General features: G+C 49.2%; 2 protein-coding genes and 1 long non-coding RNA gene across 9 annotated transcripts; 1 reads left to right on the top strand and 2 right to left on the bottom strand.

The window, feature by feature from the left end:
- Nucleotides 1–61: 61 nt before the first annotated feature.
- LOC110087539 (uncharacterized) lies at nt 62–1,675 on the top strand. Its single transcript, XR_012080318.2, has 3 exons — nt 62–262; nt 401–505; nt 805–1,675. It is a non-coding gene; the product is annotated as an uncharacterized LOC110087539 (long non-coding RNA).
- A 508-nt stretch (nt 1,676–2,183) lies between these two features.
- On the bottom strand, nt 2,184–4,359 carry FITM1 (fat storage inducing transmembrane protein 1). The gene is made up of 2 exons (XM_020809309.3): nt 3,974–4,359; nt 2,184–2,946 (listed from the first exon to the last, which is right to left on the bottom strand). The coding sequence occupies exons 1-2, from the start codon at nt 4,216–4,218 to the stop codon at nt 2,328–2,330; spliced, it is 864 nt and encodes a 287-aa protein (XP_020664968.3). The 5' UTR covers nt 4,219–4,359; the 3' UTR covers nt 2,184–2,327.
- Nucleotides 4,360–4,930: 571 nt separating this feature from the next.
- Nucleotides 4,931–18,104, bottom strand: DCAF11 (DDB1 and CUL4 associated factor 11). Of its 7 annotated transcripts, none has more exons than XM_020809306.3 (15): nt 17,872–18,104; nt 16,865–17,101; nt 15,555–15,682; nt 14,694–14,815; nt 14,119–14,183; nt 13,899–13,999; nt 12,677–12,823; nt 12,526–12,580; nt 12,373–12,441; nt 11,273–11,330; nt 10,203–10,388; nt 9,394–9,547; nt 9,083–9,235; nt 7,281–7,387; nt 4,931–6,583 (listed from the first exon to the last, which is right to left on the bottom strand). In XM_020809306.3, exons 2-15 carry the CDS (start codon nt 17,011–17,013, stop codon nt 6,482–6,484), a joined length of 1,596 nt encoding a protein of 531 aa, XP_020664965.3. In that variant the 5' UTR covers nt 17,014–17,101; nt 17,872–18,104; the 3' UTR covers nt 4,931–6,481. The 7 variants fall into 7 exon arrangements, with proteins under 7 accessions (XP_020664965.3, XP_078234470.1, XP_078234468.1 ...); XM_078378344.1 differs by having other exon boundaries at nt 16,888–17,101; nt 17,872–17,974; XM_078378342.1 differs by lacking the exon at nt 17,872–18,104 and adding an exon at nt 17,630–17,711.
- Between the last annotated feature and the right edge of the window lie 977 nt (nt 18,105–19,081).

Genomic DNA, 19,081 nt, shown 5'->3' with positions numbered 1-19,081 from the left:
CCACTGCACGGGGGGGGGGGGAGGAGGAGGAGGAGGAGGCGGGGCCCTCCCTCGGGCGCATCAGGCAGCCATTCAACCGGTGCAGAGCACCCCGTCCCTGCAGGGGCGGGGAAGCATTGCCGGTTGAACTGCCTGCCTGCCCTGCCAGGAGGAGCCAAACCAGTGCAAAAGCTTGGGGCGAGGAGCCTGCCTGAGGATGATGTGTTCCCTGCCTGCATGCTTGGCTCTCCTCCGCCTTCTTCACCACCACCACCCCTGCGAGGTAGGCCAGCCGGAGAGCGCTCGCTGTGCTTGATGGCCCAAGGCCGGGATTCGAACTCGGATCCGCCTCCTTGGGAGGACCGACATCCCCAAACCGCTGCGCCTGGATCGCAAAGAGAGTTTCCCCTTTTTCTCCCAGATCATTGCAAAATCTTTCAGAGGAATGCAAGATCTGGCCAGGCTGTTATAAACCTTTCAGAATTGGAACGAAGATGCACGTGTTGAAAGAGACTGAAGGAGAAAGGTATTATTTCAGACTTTTAACACAATTTGGTTTTATGCTGCCTTTCCTCCAAGGGGCTTAAGTTGGGATGGGGGGGGACAAGCCACCCTCTTGGCCCTCCCCATCATCTTCTCCACAAGGCTGTTCCTTAAATGATGCAAAGAGCATCAGCTTCCGGATCACACAGAGCTCTGGCACAAGGGGGAAAAAAACCACAACCTTGACAGGCAGATGCCAGAGGTTGCAGGGCGGGAAAGCATCGTGAAAGCAAAGAGCATTAAAAGGCCTAATATTGTGAATATCGTTGGGCTTTCTAAAAGGGAGAAGAAACCACCCAGGAAAAGGAACCAGAAATGGCACCTTTGCCTCAGGGGCTCGGCGGCCATGTTTGGGCACAGACCGAGAGGAAATGCAGGCTTTATTTCTAATAAAGAATACAAATTCAGAGCCGATAAGAAGCACGCGTGAGCCACGGACAGGAAGCAAAATTTTCGTGCGTCAAGTGTTCTCGTGATCTTGAGGCAACCTCGCAAGCCGACTTGTTCCACAGGATCATTCTGTACCGTCCTGTCCCGGGAACCACACACACCTCTTTGCCAGGCGTAAAAGGCAGGCGAAGATCAAGCTTCCTAAAAGTGGGGCTTGGTCTGCAAACCGTGTCAGGCACAGCCTAGAGGGAGGGAGGGAGGGAAGCAGAAGACGGCAAGAGAGGAATTGCACTGTTTTATTTGGTATATTCTTGACGGGCTACACAAAGTTGGCCGTCGGTCCTCCGCATCGAAGGGGTGAAAAAGTTTTTTTAACATGCTCAGAAGCGCTCCATCACTCATCACAGCAACGCCGTCCAAACAGAAGCAACGGGGAATAAGGACCAGGAGCTTTGGGGAGGTACAGTGGGCCCTCGACTTACGAACCTAATCCGTTCTGGAAGGACGTTCATACCTCGGAAAGTTTGTAAGTCGAAGTACCATTTCCCATTGAAATGCATGGGAACGGAATTAATCTGTATCTTAGGACCGAAATATGAACAAGGAAGTATATTCCTGGAGACAGAGCACAAACTTCTAGCAGAGAAATATTGTTTTTCCCCTGCTGATTTTTAGCACTTTAAAAACAAAATTCTACCTTACTTAAAATATACAGTAATACCATTTCAGGTATTTTAAAAAAAAATCCTAGAGACCTCTAGTGTGTGTGTGTGTGTGGGGGGGGCCTTTTTGGATAAAACTTACCCTGTTTCCCCAAAAATCAGACCTCACCTGAAAATAAGCCCTAGTGTGATTTTTCAGGATGCTGGTCATATAAGCCCTACCCCCCAAAATAAGCCCCAGTTGAGTGAAACCCCGCCCTCCACCTTTGTGCAGCAACCAGAAGATGATGACAGGACTGTATTTGAATAAATGTAGATGGTTGTACATGGAAAAAATAAAACATCCCCTGATAATAAGCCCTACGGCGCTTTTTGGAGGAAAAATTAATATAAGACCCTGTCTTATTTTCAGGGAAACACAGTAGGCTACTGGTTTAACGGGTAGGGAATGTCTGGCTCTCTCGCTGTTGGACTACAGTTCCCATCCTCCTTCATCCTGGAGATGCTGCAGTTCAACACCAGGAAGGCCAGATGTCCCACACACACACACCGCCGCCAAACTGCTTGGCTTTTCAGGGCAGGATTCAGCCCAGACGTCTTGTCCTCCACCTGAGAAACCTCATGGCCACGCGGTGGGGCGATGGAGCAGCCGACGGGGGCGCCCCAGTTTATTTTCCTTCACCGAGGTGTTGCGGGAGACCCCTTTTTTCCGGGTCTAGGGGGCGGTCGGGATCGGGGTCTCCAGAGAGGGCCTCAGTTCCGCTTCTTGGCCTCTCCCGGGGCCACTTTGGCAAAGAGTCCGGCGCCGGGCCTCCCCGGGGACCATCGCCAGCGGTACCACCCACGGTAGGTGAGGTACCAACAGAGGGTGGCGAGGGCGGCGCCGACCACCTTGTGGCTGTATTCGTGGAGGTAGACCACGGTGCAGGCCAGGAGGAAGTTCCACAGCGCCAGGAGGACCACGTTGAGGAGGAAGATGAGGCGCAAGGGGACCCCGGCGGGGTGGCCGTGGGCCAGGTATCGCCGGAAGACCGAGGTCTCCTCCACCATCAGCAGGCAGCAGAAGGTGAGCAGGAACGTGTGGCCGGAGACGTCGTAACCGTGCCATTTGTGGCCCTGGTGAAGACAGGTCCACTTGTCGGGAAGAGAGTTCACCAGGATGCCCTCGGGCAAGGGGTCGAAACAGTAGCCCGTGAGGTTCTCAATGAGGAGGAAGGTCTCCGTGGCGCCCAGCCACAGCCCGGCCCCGACTGCCAGGCGGCTGAGGTGGCGCGCGGTGAGCAGGACCCGGCGCGTGGCGAGGTAGACCACCGGGAGGAGGAAGCCGCCTAAGAAAATGCACGTCCAACCCCAGGCGGACCGGACAAATTTTCTGCAAGGGGAATAAAAAAGAGCAGAGAAGATCAACGGGTAAGAGGGAGCCGGAGAAACAGCGGCAGAGGGAAAAAAGCCCACAGGCCGCCACCACCACCCCCTCGGCCGCCTCGGGTCCTTTGAAGGAGAAAGACGGGGCAGAAAATATTTTAAAATGCATCCCTTTTTCCAGATTGACGCGGTTTTCCAGAATCTGAGAGGCAACAGCGACAGGAGCGTGCAAGGGGGTCATCAAGAGACCTAGGTAATGCCAAGGCGCTAGCCCTGCTACAGAATAAGGCCAAAGCACCCCCTGAAGGGGTCGACAGGGCACAATCCAGATCCCCCGCTCTCTAAATATCAGCCGTTGTGTGCCATCAAGTCAGAACCAACTTAGAGTGACCCTAATAGCGCTTTCCAGGTGAGATATTTACGAGTCATTGGTTTACACCAGTTTCACACACCCCGGTCACTTTCCGTGGCTAAGCGGGAATTCAAATCCTAGTCTCCAGATGTCAAGTTGGTCATCTCTGTCCATTCCACCCCACTGGGTGCTATCGCTAAATAGGAGTACCCAGAAATACAGGTCCCATATCCAACCCGTGAAACTTTAGATCATCGGAAAAGAAGTTACAGCAGAAGGGGATGCCTAAAAAGTCCGGAGACCCATGGCCCTCCGAACCTAAGAGATCTTTTGCGTGTTTCACGTTGACCAGGGGTTTGCAGGAGAGCAGCTGTTCTGCGAATGGGCTGGGCTGAAATTCAAGGACTGAATTTGTATTTACAGCACAGCTGTAAAGCTGAACCCGCAATTCCTCAGAGGGATCCCTCGTTCAGCTGGGTGCTGATCCGACCGAGCAATGTTGGGGGGGGGGTTTGAAGACGCAGTGATGCAAATGGGCCCAGCAGTGTTTGGTGGGGGCTGCTGCTCATACTGCCAGAAAGATCTCCGGGCTCCCAGTAGCACTTCTCCAAATCCCACACCACCACCCCTGCCCAGCACACACACGCACACCGAGAAGGCAAGGCCTCCAAGGCTCACTCACATGTTAAAAAAGTTGTGATGGTTGGCGAAGATCGCCCGGGGGTTCACGTAGAACTGAAGCAGCGGCCCAAAGATGACGACGGCTGCGAGCCAGACGTGGTAAGCTCGCCGGAGGCACGGCACGCCCAACAGCCAGGCATACTGGTTGCTCCAAAAATATACCAAGCCCTGGCAAAGGGCTTGCGCCCAGCCGGCTGCCGTGGCCAAGAGAGAGGAGGGCCGATTCGACCTGGATCCCTCAGCCATTCTCCCAGGTTAGCCTCCCCTCTCCAGGGAACCCCGGAAATGCCGGATGACCCTGCCGCCTCTGCCTGGGGAGGAAAGGGAAAAGGGTGGGTGGAGAAAGGTCACCCGAAAACTGATGTCCCACGACAGCTGTAGGGATCATCGTTTCTGAGTTTGGAATGAACAGCTGATGGCGAGAGGAGACAAAACGGCAGGGCAGAGGAGGGCAGACTTTGAGATTGTTTCTTTTTTTCTAGACTACATTTCCCAGAATCCTCTACCGTTTCCCCAAAAATAAGACCTAACCTGAAAATGAGCCCTAGTAGGATTTTTCAGGATGCTCGTAATATAAGCCCTACCCCAAAATAAGCCCCATTTAAGTGAAACCTTGCCCTCCACCATGGTGCAGCAACCAGAAGATAACATGACTGTATTTGAATAAATGTAGATGGTCATACATAGAAAAAAAATAAAACATCCCCTGAAAATAAGCCATACTGCATTTTTGGAGCAAAAATTAATGTAAGACCCTGTCTTATTTTCGGGGAAATACAGTAGATAGCATGGACACAGTAGATAGAATATGATCTCCTGGCATATTCTGGCAGCTGTAGTCCCCTCCCCTCCCATCTCTAAAATAATGCATTAGAAGGAAGGCCTTGCCCTTTGCACATGTTCAGAATCCAAGCACTGCTTAAAAAAAATCTTAACACACACAAACCTGCACAGAAAGAAAATTTCAGCAACTTTTTATTGACACCAACCAGTTTGCACAGATGGATGGAGGTGGGCAGGTCGCCCTTCTGCCCAGGGACGCTCCCCCTCCCATCACATCTTGTATAAACAACCCCTCTTTTCAAAGGGGCCAGAAAAGCTCTCTCTTTAAACTGAGAAACTAAACTAAGATCCCTGCCCCATCTACTCCAAACTTAAAAACAGGACTCCACTCTAGTTTGAATTTATTTGTTAAGCGCAAATCGTGCATCCTGGGGAATATTTTCAAGTCTCCTCTGTTCCCTTTACATCCACCGCAGTGGCAAGGGGAGGAGTAACAGCTGTATCGTTTCAAACAGGAAGCAAAATGAGGCTGATATATCTGGATATATCCCCCAACTGGGACACAGTTGGGTCACCTTCGCCTGGGTAAGAAAGGGGTGCAAAACACAAACTTCCCAAACACCCCATTCTCAAGAAACCTGATGCTCCAGAAGGATGGAAGGGGGCCAGGGGTGCAAGAGACACGTTAATGCTAGAGGACCGAAGGTGATGTGTGTGTGTGTGAGAGAGAGATTTCAATGCAAAGAGAAAAGCATCAGAGGGACAGAAGAGAAACAAACTGAGGGAGGCAGTTTCTGGGGTGTGGGTGACCCCAGATCATCTGGATGCCAGATGGGAGATGATGTGTCCGACATGAGTCTCCATACCCCAATGGACATGGGAAACGTTTATTTTCATCACCCCTGAGCAAACCATTTCCCTGGAAAAGAGAGAGAAATCTACCCTTGGAGAGGGGGAAAAAAAGCCACACCTGAAGATTTCTGCTCCAAAAGTTGTACTTCACGACTGCAAGGAGCCACAACAGAAGAACAGGACTAGATAAAGATAAATCTCCCTGACTGGCTGTGATCCGGGTTGGAAATTTTGCTCGCTGGACTGGGAAGAGGGGGGTGGGCACCGGAAAGGGCTCCTTCGTCCAACCCTTGCCCCCCCCCGAACTCTAACATGCCATTCGGAAAGGAACGAGGGAGCCTGCGCTGGTCTTTTTCCACCTTCTCTGCCAGGTCAGTCGGCCAGTCTCACCCCTTGGGACACTTATCCCTCTCCTCAAAGCCAAAGAAGACCCACAGAGGGTTGCAGGGGGGGAGAAGTTGTGCTTCTGGCTTGTCCATGATTTTGCATCTCAATCTTTGTGTACCCCCAAGGGGTAGGTTCCAAGCTCAAAAACAAGGGTCCACCCTCCTGAGCAAGAAATCCAGAAATTATACTGGGGGGGGGGGCTGTTTTGATTAACTCTTCCCTCCCTTGGCAATCAGTCCGTGATCTGATGCTTCGCATCTTCAGAAGGCGACGGCCCTCCCTCACCAATCACCCTCTTGATTTATAAGGGACAGAAGACGTGTGTAGCTTGATGGGGGGCATAGGAAGAGAACCACTCTCACCCACCCCCTCTGTTCCAAGGCCACCGGTAGCACAATGTAGATTTTTTTCCCTCCCCTCCCGCTCAGCAAGTCCAAAGCTGGAGAAGGGGGCAAGCAGTGGAGAAGGTCTACTTCTCGGAGAACGCTTAGGGCAGCTTTCTGGTGCTTGGGAGCTGCTGAGGGTCCTCCAGGTCGTCTTGATCGTATTCCGTTTGGTGGTATTCCCACAGCCGGATATTCCCATCCCACTGCCGGGGGAGAGAGAGAGAGAAAGTTAGTTTGTTCGTTATTAATCATTTCCACCAAAATGTTAAATTAAAACCGTGTCTCCATAAAAACCTTCAGGGAATTTCACATTTTGATCTTTTACATCAAACCAAGTTGCAAGCCTTGTCTTGCTTCTCTCCTGCACCTCAAAAAGGTGCAGGCAGGAACTTCCTGCTTTGATTTCCCCACTGCCAGCACCACCACCTTTCTCAGGCACTTCAAGGCAGACACAGCCCGTGGAGAACCTCAGGCTGCAAAATTGGACAAACCCCCCCCCCATTTCAGACACCTGCCTACACTTGGTTCAATTGATATTTTGCCTTTATCCCAATCATGGGACCCAAAGCAGCTTATTATGATGGTACCAAAAAAAAAAAAAAAAAAAAAAAAACCAAGGCAGGGACTATTGTGGGCCAAAGGAACTCCCTCCCATTGTATGGGGAAGAGCCTCTTGTCTCTTAAAGGGACTCCAGATGTGGAAAAAATGAGTCAGAAGGCAAATAAAACACAGGGCTGTGTTTTGTGTGTGTGGCTAAGTAGAGTGGAGCTCCCAGACAGATTTGTAAGGCAGAGGAAGAGCAATCACAGCGACTACAAGGCCTGGGCCAGGTGCCTTTGAGTCAGGATTCCCCCCCCCCATGGTCCCCCCCTGCTTTCTGCTCCCTTATCAATACTTGCCGAGCTACTGACAATCTTCTCCTCATAGGGGTGCCAGCTGACGTCCCGGACGCAAGCTTTATGATTGGTTAGCTTTGTCACAATATGGCCAGTCAGGAGATCATAGACTGGAGGGGAAGGAGAAAAAGACAGTCTGTAGAAGCCTTTCCAACGTATTTATTTATTTATTTATTTGATTTTTACCCCGCCCCTCTAGACTACGTCTACTTATTCATCCATTGTTTATATCCCACCTTTCTCCCCAACTAAAGGGCCCAAGGGGGCTTGCAAAATGGCACGGGGGGAGGCAGCAAAGATTCATAAATTATATTTAAAATGCTATTAAAGCATATTAAAGACTTTTAAAACTACTTTAAAAATAGGAATAAAAACACACACATTAACAAGCGAGAGAAAACCAAGCCATCTCTAGTTAAAAACTCCTTCCAGTCCCGTCCAATTGCCAAATGCTTGCAAAAAAAGGAGGAGGAGGTGGTTTTGCTGCAGTAGTTAAGTGGCAAAGAGGCTACCCACCCTCTCCACATTTCAAAGTTAGAGTTTTAATACTCTACCCCCTTGGAAGTATGCTTTGTCCTCCCCCAGACCTAGTAGCCCCGTTCATGAGCTATGTACCACCTGGGCACATGGCACTTCAAAAAGGCTCCCTGCCCAAAGCGCTTACGGTCAAGAGTTTAACGTTGGATAAATCAAAAAGGCAAACAGACATGGCGCTGTGACAAGCCAACGGACAGCGATGCCCTTTTAGACTGAGCCGGACTCTTCATCCTGCTAGAAGCAGCTGTCCATAACCAGGACAATGCTTATGCCCGTCGAGACAGGTGCAAAAGCAGCCCTGGTTTAGACGTCCCTGCCCTTCAGAGGTCCAAGGGCTCAAGAAGAAGTAGCAGGAGGAGAAGAAGCCATCTCCAAAGATGAATGGCTATGCCCAGCATCACCAGTCAGGTCGGTGGGTACTGGAATTTCACGTATAACAGGGGACGTCTGTTTTAAGAAAGGCTACTATGAGGTTTTATGGAAACAAGTGGCTGCAGCAATGAATGGAGAGGAAAAAAAGGGAGAGAAGCAATGCCTGGAAGCAATGCCGGAGGAGGGCAGGGTGTGTGAAAGTGGCAGAAGACAGTTTCAGGCAAAGGGCTGCAGAAGAAGGGGTGGGCCCTCTGAGGGAAGTGGGTCTGGATTGGAGAAGGGGGAGAGGCATCTGTCATGGGAAGGGGTCTTGCCCAAAGGCAGGGAGCGGGAGAGGTCAGAGCAGTGGAAAAACTCAGCCAGCAATGCCAAAGAGCTCCTGCTAGATGTTGGAGTTAAGGGGAATACGCCAAGGGAATTAAAGGTGGGCCTCACTTAGCCGGATCAGCCAGAGATCCCCGAACGTTTTGTGCAGTGTCCTTTCATACACCGTTGTCACCAGAGAGCACCCCGTTCAAATGATTCAACAACCCTCACCCTCTATTTGAAAAGGAGGTTTCATTTCTCTAGGTCCTCTCATCCCCTGCCTGCCAACGGCACCTCCAGTCTGAGAGGGCTTCCTCTCATGCTGCTGCTTCTTCTTGAGCCCTCAGGCGTTAAAAAAGGGCAGGACCTTCTAATCCGCAGCGGCTTTTACACCGGTCTCAAAAGTGATGCAAGGGCTCTTCTCTTACACGCATGCAGACCACCGGAGGCTCCGTTCCCAGATATCTGCAGGGCAGGGCCTGATCTCTTAGAAAGCCGGCCCACGTGCGGGGCTGCCCGTCCGGCTCCGCCTAGGGTGGAAAAGGCCTCAGTCCCCACCCCGTCCTCCCCTCTGGCCCTTGATCACTTACCCACTACCTTGCCGGTGGAGCAGCCGCTATAAATGTACTGCTGTCCTGTGCTGTGCGCCGGGGAGAAGCGGCAGCGGATCAGAGTGTGGAGAACCCCATGGCCCCGATACGTCATGAGGGAGGTGTCCCCAGGAAGCTTGGATTTGCGCTGTGCTGGGGGAGGGAAGAAAAGGAGAGGGGAGGCCGGCTGCCCTTGCGCCCTGAGCTGTTTCCCCCTTTCTCGAGGGAAACCCGGGGGGGTGGGGGGAATACGCTGTTTCTTTCCAGCCTCCGCATCTTTGCTCTCCCGGTGCGTCTACAGATCTACCCACCTTTTTTGGGCACTTGCTGCCAGCGATAATCCCAGTTCTGCTGGGTAACCGCTTGGCGGGATGCTTCGAGCCCCTCATGGCCCGAGAACCTCCGCATGTCCCACAGCTTAATTGTCTGGTCCTTAGAATTAGAGATGAGATACCGGGCATCTCCCTGGCAGAGAAAAAGAGGGAAATGACTGTTTACAGGATTATATGACACTGATATTTTCACGTAAATGCTTGTTCATAATCCCTTAAAAGGAGGCATGTGACACCTTTCGAAATGGTACGTATTATTGATCACAATGTGAGGTTTTTCTGAACGACAGTCCACTTCCCAAGATGTACAAATTATATAACCCAAGGGGCTCCGGTACGCATGGCATGAAGCCAGCAGGAGAATACTGACCATGAGGGCAGAGTTAAACAAAGACAAAAGATCAATCTATTACCATCAATGATAAACAAATATTTTATTTATAAATAAATACTTTCATTTATTTAAAATATTTATTTAATTTAACTCATTTAAAATATTTATATTCCACCTTTCCTCTAGGAAAGACTGCTATGGACAAAACTATTGGCAAAACCACAAAGGTAGCAATTGGAAAGGTTCTACATCTGTAACAATCAAATGTGGATCCTAAATGGACACAGCAGTTTCCTGAAGAACACAAACGACTCCATTGAACATCAGTCAAGGAACACTGTGGTCCCAAGGCATAGATTTTTTTTTTAAAAAACCAGAACCAGTTTCGAAAGCAAATCTTGCAGGATAAACCAAGGCGCCACCTGCCCCCGTCAAGACTCAGAAGCACACCTACTTTGCTGTCTATGAAGGTGATGCCATCTTGGTGTCCAGCCAGGATCCCCACTGGCCGGGGGTCGCCCTCGCGCATGGTGCGCCGGTCCCAGACTTTGCAGATGGCGTCGTCACCCCCGGAGAAGAGGATGTGGGAACTGGTGTCGGCAAAGGCCACGGCATTCACGTCGTCTTCATGGGCCTCAATCTGGGAAGGCAGGATGAAAGGAGAGAGAGAGATTTTCCAGCAGAGGGGAAGCCAGGCTATCCCATGCTGAACACCAATGCACAGACACCACGGAGGCATGCATATCTTGGGCATCAAGAGCCTGTGAGAGAACTCTTTGAGCTCTCAAATAAATCAGAGACTTCTGGGCTCAAAGAAAAACAGCCCAAAACACATGCTACTCAAGTTTGATTTCTAATATCAAGGATCAGGTAACTCATGATTAAAACTGTCCCCACCCTATCCCTGCATTCAAAGGTTGCTGCCATTCCGAGCAACAAAACTGAGGTACAGAAGCAAACAGTCTGATCCAGTAAACAGTGTTGACGATTATCATTACAGAACAATGACCTGAAAGCTTTTTACAGTGTATTCCAGAGTACGTGAAATCACATTATGTTGTGGGAGCAAACGGCAGCTACGAAATGCCAGATATGTCCCTCGTTGTTTTCCTGCTCGCCTATGAGCCAAGGGACCAGACATGTGACTATGGGCCTTTGTTCATTAGCTACAATTGGCCACTGTGGTTGACTTGTTTTCACTTACTTCAGAGTAACATCTTCATAGGAAGCTGGCTAACATTCCCTATGTAGTAATAATATTTATAACATTTAAAATATTATGATAGGCATACTAATTTATAATTATGGCTACAAATCACTTTGATCGGATTTCTCGGTTTTTAAAGATAAATGGAACATTAAAAGAGAGAGAGAGAGATGCCAAAGAAGCCAGAAGGGAAACAAAGCCTGACAGATATACTGGCCTTTGCAAGTCCCAGGGAAGAAAGAACAAGAAATGGATGAATGATAGGAAATGGAAGGGATGTGCTGAAGAAGCGACAGGGGTGTCAGCATTAAAAGTACCTTGAGCGTCCGCTTATTCTGCTCCATGTCGAACACATAGACACAACCGTAGTTAGCCCTAGGATTAAAACCATAACAGAACAGCTGAAGAACAAATCTAAATCCAGAGTGACACAGAAGCTAAAGTGGTGAATGGAGTGGTGGATGTCTGTAAAATGAATGCAGCAAGGTTCAGATTCATTTTTGTCCCATCCTTCCATGAGGGGGGAAAAAAAAAACAAGAATCCTCTGGGAAGAACAGAAAACAAAAGTCACAAGACACCACCGGGTGACATCACAGAAATGCTACAGAACATCCGTGGCAGCCTCTCTCCAGTGCCCGTTCCACCTGGATCTTCCTTTAGCCTCGCTGCTGCGGGGGGAGGGCACATCGAGTGAGGCAAGGAAGGCCTGAACTAGAACGCAGAACCTTCTTGGTTGTCCACCCCACCCCACTGCGATGTGCACCTCGGAATGGCCTCTCACTAGAGATCTGGCAGGCCTCCTCCCTCCAGAGCTTCAAAAGACAGCTGAAAACCACACTCTTTAGGGAGATGCCTTTAAGGATCTTCTTCTCCTTGATGACGGTACCCCGCAACCCTGTGCCACTCTCTCTTCCATTTGGTTTATTTTCTGGGTTTGGGGATTACTTTTATTTATTATGTTTGAGGAATGGGGGGGGGCTAGGCTTTATATGATATAATGACCACCCAGAGTAGTCGTCCCACTAAGTCCGGTGGGATATAAATGTTAGACGTAAGCAATGGAAAGGATTTGTTTTGTGGGCTGCTACATGGAAGACACTGGTAGGCCCTGCCCCTGGAAAGGAAGAAGCAGGAGAGGATTCCTGGAATCCTCTTGGCCACAGGGATCAGGACGGATGGGAAAGAGATTTTAAAAATCCATGGGTCAGGACAGAATAAATCAGTGTCCCATTTTATTCAAAGCTCAGCAGACCTGCAGAGTTTTATGCATTCTGGGTAAAGTGGCGGCTCCAGGAAGTGGCTAAGCAATAGCTTAGCCTGGAAATGTTACTCTGGGAGATTACGGCTCCCAGAATCCCCTGCCTGGCCCTTATCAAAAGTAACATTTGCCAGATGAGGGCAAAAAGGCTGGCTTACCCGCCAAGAACTTCTTTTCCATCTGAGGAGACTGCAAGGGAAAAGACGGCAAAACGGCGCTCATCAGGCCTGGGAAGAGAAGAAAAAGACTAGAATTGGAATTAGAACCTCTTTTAACCAACAAAAACCGCTGGGGCCTTGCCTTTTAACTACCTCAGATCCAGTGCTGTGTGGGTCCCGTTCTCACCATAGATGTTGCAGATATGAACTAAAGAGAGAGAGAAAGATCACGAGGACCCATTCTCCCTGAGGAGCCCAGAACAGAGGGCTCCATGCCCCCTCCCAGGAAAGTGGACACACTCACTGTAGTCGGACCAGCTGGAGTAAAGGAAATGGGCCCCATCTGGAGTGAAGGCGACGTCCAGGACGCTCCAGCCGACGTCCCGTGCTTTCACGCTCCGGAACTTCCGGAAAGCTCCATAGGTGCAGTCATACAAGCGGATTCTTTGATCTGGAGAAGGCGAGCAGGAAAGGGAACAGGAGATGCTGTAACTCATGATGCCAAGTAACTATGTTAGTTTTAATTTAAGCCTCGTGGCTACCCTGTTTCCCTTAAAATAAAACCTAACCTGCAAATAAGCCCTAGTATGATTTTTTAGGATGTTCGTCATATAAGCCCTACCCTAAAAATAAGCCCCAGTTAAGTGAAACCCCACCTTCCAACCTTGTGCAGCAACCAGAAGATGACATGACTGTATTTGAATAAATGTAAATTGTTGTACATGAAAAAAATAAGACATCCCCTTAAAATATGCTCTAATGCACTTTTTTTTGGAGCAAAAAATAATATAAGACCCTGTCTTATTTATGGGGAAACAGGGTAGTTTTATGTATGATCAATACTAATATGGCTACAATGTGCACAAGGATTCCCTCTATTTCAGCACAACAGTAACAACACACAACTCTTTATTTTACAATTTAAGGTAAACCACAATCTGCTGAGCAGATAAGATGTCTGGATGAGAAAACAGATGCTTATTACATACTATATGTTAATTGCCTTCTTTAATTGCAAGGATGTTTGCACTTATCACTCACATTCATTAATTGTACTTTCCATATCCATCTTTGCTTTGATCCCACCCCAGCCGTATACACTGTACATATATAGCCAAAGTTTTAATACTGTACCTCGCACATCTGACAAAACAGACTGATTCTAACAGGAGTTTCCGTGGATTACAATACTTTAAGTCTTAAAGTTGCCAGATAACTTTGTTGTTTTGCTGCAACAGACTTAAGGTAGCTCCCCCGTTAATAACTCCATCTACCCACCATCCCACCAAATATGCTTCCAATACAAAAGGAAACAACAGCAAAGTTATCTTACAGCATCTGACCATGGATATTAATAATTGCAGGAGATTCCTCCTTGAAGGACAATGACTTTGGAAACAGCTGAGAAGCTGCATTACAGACAGAGTGTCCAGACAAGATGTCCACAACAGCCATATACAACAACAATGCTCACGAGTAGAACGTGTTTTTTTTTTTTAAATCAAATCCCAAACCATACAAGATACCTTGACAAGCAGACATAAACAATCGTCCATCACGGGAATAGATCCCACAGAAAGCCTTCTGGGAATACAAGTCTGTGAAGGCCAGCTGGTTGGGAAGAAAGCTGGAAGAGGAAGGAAAAAAAATCAAGGTTGGGTTACCATGGGAGAGATCCTTCCTTACAATCATTTTGCCCTAATCTCATCTAACTAACCCAAACCCTCCTGGGCCCCGATTACTCACTGTGACACAACCCGCGAGCACTCCCCTGGAGAGAAGCTGCCATGATGACAGAGGCCACGTTCCCTCTGCAGGGAGAGGAAAAGGAAGATGTGTAAGAACTCACAACACCTGGCTCACAGTCTCCTACTAAGGAGCTTTTATCAGTGAGAAAAATTGCCCACATAAAAGCAAAGGGAAGCAGTGTCACATTCAAAGAATTCATCAGTAGGGGTTACCCAGAACTTGCCCGCTGCTTTTTAATACCATGGAAGAAGCCAAGGAGGAGGCTCCCACACCTCATACTTCATCTGCCCACCCGTTTTGCCACATGCATTTCATTGTTTCCTTTATAGGTAGGAGATCCACTGCAGTCAAATCACTGTGGGATCTTGGGTCCTGGAAACGACTGGGCAGAATCGCTGGACTGCAGCCCAGCCTATCAACCCTGAAGACCACCCAGCTGCTTAGATGCCATTGCCTTCCAGACAGTAGACAAACCCTTAATACCAGGCATGTAATCCCTGCACAAGTTGGCTAATGCAATGCCAGTTTTTTCCTAACCCACTTTTCGAATCTCAAAGAAGTGACCAGGGCACCTGAGAAAGCAGTCTGGGGATACTGCAGTCAACTCGCCCTGTTCCCAGCCTGCCTGTCGCCAAATGGATGCGTGTTTTGATCTCGTTGCACTCCAGATCACGGGTGTCTGGTCTCAAGTCCACTGCAGATGATTAGAGGCGGGGTGGGGGGGAAGAAGGGGGATCAGTGACCACATTGCCAACTCATTTTATCCCTCATGAAGCCATGGTGCTCACAGATTTTCAACAGTATATTTTGTCATTGCGCGGACTAGACATTTAGTTATCCATACATACTGAGATTTTTCAGACGGCCATATCAGCGTGCCCAGAGTCAGACCTGAGGCTTGGATGATACCATGCACTATATACAGCTCTGGGTACAAACCGCTGGGCTCCAGATCCCGGCAAAGTTAGGAGCGCAAAAACTTAAAACTGACGCAACCCTCGGGTCTGACTTTCCAAACCAAGCTCCCCTCCAAAATTATGCATGAACCCCAACCATCTTACTAGTCTCAGACACAACCACTACTATTTAAAACAAGGGTGGGCATGTGCAAAAAGTTTCAGGGCTACATCCATTCCCTCCATCTTGTGAAATCAGAAGTGACAAGGAGGTTACTTCCCATTTTCCAAAAGTGGCATTTCTGATTCAGCATGGTTCTGTCTATTGGAAGGGGGTGGGTTATAAAAGAACTCCATCCACAGAACGCTCTGGAGCAACAATTCTATTGGTACAAAAAAACAAATTTTTTAACCAAGAGGTCTACAGAGGCTGCATGCACCCAAGGCCTCAGCAGGCCATGCGTGGTTTGTGGGGTGCCCAAATCTCCCCTACAACACAAACCTTTTGTGCAGCCACACAAAAATCTTAACCAATACCTGGAGGTTTGTAGTGATCTCCCAGACGCCCTTCCCATGCACTGTCATTGTCATCATCTGAGTCGGAGAGGGTCTGGAACACCCGGACACTGGCTGCTCCCCCACCCTGCATCAGGTGAAAATGTCCTCTGAGGAAAACACGGAGGGGAAAATGCAATTGAGGGTTACAGATTTTTTTTTTTTGCCCCAGACATCTCTCCCATGTTACAGCTCACTTGGAAGTAATGGACAGAAGCAGACGTCAATTTATTAATTTCCTGGCCAGTTTATAAAGTTTTAATACAATGGTTCCTAAGCCTAGGAGCCCAGATGTTCTTGGACTATCATTCCAAGAAGACATAACCAGGCAGCCAATGGTTAGGACCATAAGACTTCACCCAACAAGGAAAGCTGCAGGCCATAGAATAATATTAGAGATCCATCTTGTCTATGAACAATTACTCAAACCCAAATAAAAACAATCTTCCCTGAGGAATTTAGACACAGCAGAATTTTAGAATTAATAAAGAATTTTCTCTTCTGCTCAACAACATCCTCACGGGATCTGATCACAGCACTTCCTAGAACTTCTGAAAGGAATGTTTACACATCCTTCTCCTGACATGTATTCTCATTTTCATTGTAGCATCCTCTGCTTTCAAGAAGTCTCCATTTCATATTATGCTATCCAACATTATGCTTTATCAGAGGCTGGTGTGAACTAGGTTGTGACCCTTAACACCACTCATATATCTATTTTATTTATTTCATTTAGTTACTGCATTTTAAAGCCTCCTATTAACCAGATCCCTCTGGGCCATCTGTACACACTTCAAACCTATTATCCCCCATGCTTTTTACTGGATTAAACAACAATTACTGTTTCTTTAGGCAGTATACAGCAATACATATTCCCATATCTCCTTAAAGAAGTGACACAACTGCTCCCAGGCAGAAACATCCTAATTCTAAAATCTTAATTTCATGCAAAAGAATCTCAGTGGAAAGGTCAACAAAGAATCCATTTCTGAGTAATGCCTCAAAAGTCTCCCTGCTAACTACTATCAACAGATTCTACTTATCAAGAGAACTATGTTTTATTTGTTCCAGACTAACAGATCAAACACACACACAAAAAGCATGCTAAATTGCTGTCCGCTTCCCTTCTTGTGACTCTGCTTCTTGGGAGAAAGGCTCCATACCTCCTTGCGCGGCTTTCTTAAGGAAGCCTCCCTGTGACACACAAGCCTCCAAGACCAAGGGGTGTGTGTGTGTGACATCTTTCCCCCTTATCCATAAGGTGACCGGAAAGGGGCAAGGGGATGAGTTACCTGCGCAGTAGATATGCCAGTACCTGGGCCAGATCCACATCCTCGTCGTCGTCTTCCTCGCCACGCAGGCTCCCAGAGTCCCTCGGCAACCAGCTGCCCTGGTTGTCCCGTCCTCCTGCGCCAGCGTTGCTACTGCTGCGGGAGCCCATGTCTTACGGCATTCTCCAGACGGGGGTCAAGCTCTGGGACTCTCCCTTCCTGGAGCTCAGGTAACCAAACGGCAGGGAGGGCGACTTCCTGAAAGGGAAAAATGCTGAGCCACTAAACCAGAGGACTTTGGACACGGTCAGGGCGGGGGAAGAGGCCTGGTTTGCTGTCTTTTTCCCTCCTCCCTCTAGGAAGCCAGGCCCAGCCACTTACCCACCCAAACCCTCCTTAGGGTCCAGGGTGGCTCCTTCCTAGGCCCCCCCAGGCCCTCTCCACACCTCCCTCAAAGCCTCTGACCCAAGCCCCCAGCTCCCTAAGAGCTGTTCCCATGACGGAGCCGGAAGCTCCCACAACTCAGCCCCACAGTTTTGTCTCCCCCCCCCAAAAAAACCGCTTCGGGCCCACTTCCACCGGGCTCCCTCTTCACTTGATCCCCTCCCTCTTGGTGGGGGCCTCGAAGGATGTTTTTCCCCGCCGCCGCCCCCCCCACAGGCCCCGCCGACTACGTATTAGCCTTTCTCCCTCCCAACACCACCGCCGAAGCCTCCCCCCGGACCTAATTAAAGCCCCTTCCAAGCTTCCGCGACCGCCTGGCCAATGGGCGCAGCCGGTGCTCACGGCTCCTCCAATCGGCGGGCCCCATCTTGAGGGGACACTCTGGCTCCCCTCCTCAACGTTCCATCCCCGCCGCTCTGCCCACCAATCAGAACGTTGGGTTCGCTTCTTACCGAGTGGCTCCCTTTATTTTTTTATTTATTTAGCTCCCCTCCGCCCGGCCAATCACAAGCCAGATAGCCCGGCCCGCCGGCCAACCGGCCGCCCCCCCTCCCCCCTCCCCTCGAGCGCGAGACCCTCCTCACCCTCTAACGGTCCCCGCGCGAGGCCTTGTTTACATCTTAAGGAAACAGGCGCCTCTGACCTAAGCCGAAGGAGACCGGAGTTGGGAGGGGGGAGGGACAAGCCGCTGGCTAGGTGATTGGCTGCGCGTCCCTAGCCCACGTGGGTCAGCTGGGAGGTTTTTAAAGGGCTGCCCGTGTTTGATTGGCTGCTACGCCTCTCTTTTCGTTTGGACTGGCGGGGTGGGGGTGGGGAGGAAAACACGAGTCAAGCCCTAAGGCAGGTGATAAGGTCAAGGGAATCTCCGATTGGGCAAATCAGCGGATGACTCGCCCAAAAAAGGCGGGCCATGGGCTGAAGGCTGGCTCTCCGATTGGTAGCACGGATCTAAATCGACAGTTCCTCCCTCCATCCCTGCTTAGTTGCATAACCGAGGCAACCAGGGCTGCGCCGAACGATAAAACCGCTCGGGTAGGAGGCGGGCTATTCTGGACCGAATAGGATTTTGGGCTCTCTGATTGGGCAATGGTGAAGTGATTGACGTTACTAGGGCGGGCGTTGACGACGCGACTAATAAACACGCAGAGAACTTTGGAATCGGTTGTGCAATTATTCAGCCTTCGTGTTTAACTTGCTATGTTTACAGTGTATGGGCCTCCCCAAAGCTTTATATGATCTTTAGGTCCTTCCCGTCTTCAAGCTATACTAGAACGCCTTCACACGTTACATATGCACGTGAACTCCCTGACTAGGACCTAGTGACTATCTGTAAGCTCCATGGGGCAGAGACCTTTCCTGAGGACTCTGCAAAGCACCATGAGGAGAACTGCGGAGAAGCCAGCTATGGCGAACTGAGTTTCCCCATTTCTCATTTTCTTCATTATTCTCCCCAATCCCTTTCCGATTTTTATAGTTTTAACACTGTAAGTTGACGTCTCTTGAGGAGAAGGGAGAGGTATCAATATTTTAAATAAAATGATGGCTTCAGATCCCCACACAGCCATGGAAACTCACTGGAGAGTGGCCATAGGTAAACCATAAACAAAAACGTTCCTAAATTGGAAGCAAACGGACACATTTATTAAAATATTTATATTTATAGGGTTCATCAATTCAAAGATGAGTGTATTCTTGATTCTGTCTTTTTTTTCCTTTTTTTTTCTTCAATGGGTAGCTTCATAGCTCTACTAAGACTGAGCATTGCATCACCTTGGAGCAGAGGGAAAAGGTGAT

Source organism: Pogona vitticeps, chromosome 6, assembly GCF_051106095.1.
Source record: "Pogona vitticeps strain Pit_001003342236 chromosome 6, PviZW2.1, whole genome shotgun sequence".
NCBI classification, from domain to species: Eukaryota; Metazoa; Chordata; class Lepidosauria; order Squamata; family Agamidae; genus Pogona; species Pogona vitticeps.
Note: the sequence above shows the minus strand (reverse complement) of the source record. Positions and strands in the feature narration are given on the sequence as shown.

Coding starts and splice junctions, on each gene's coding strand:
- FITM1 (XM_020809309.3), bottom strand. CDS start 4,218: ATGGCTGAGGGATCCAGGTCGAATCGGCCCTCCTCTCTCTTGGCCACG. Junction 2,947..3,973: donor CATCACAACTTTTTTAACAT/GTGAGTGAGCCT, acceptor TTCCCCTTGCAG/AAAATTTGTCCGGTCCGCCT.
- DCAF11 (XM_020809306.3), bottom strand. CDS start 17,013: ATGGGCTCCCGCAGCAGTAGCAACGCTGGCGCAGGAGGACGGGACAAC. Junction 10,389..11,272: donor AGAATAAGCGGACGCTCAAG/GTACTTTTAATG, acceptor CTGCCTTCCCAG/ATTGAGGCCCATGAAGACGA. Junction 9,548..10,202: donor TCACCTTCATAGACAGCAAA/GTAGGTGTGCTT, acceptor TTTCTCTGCCAG/GGAGATGCCCGGTATCTCAT.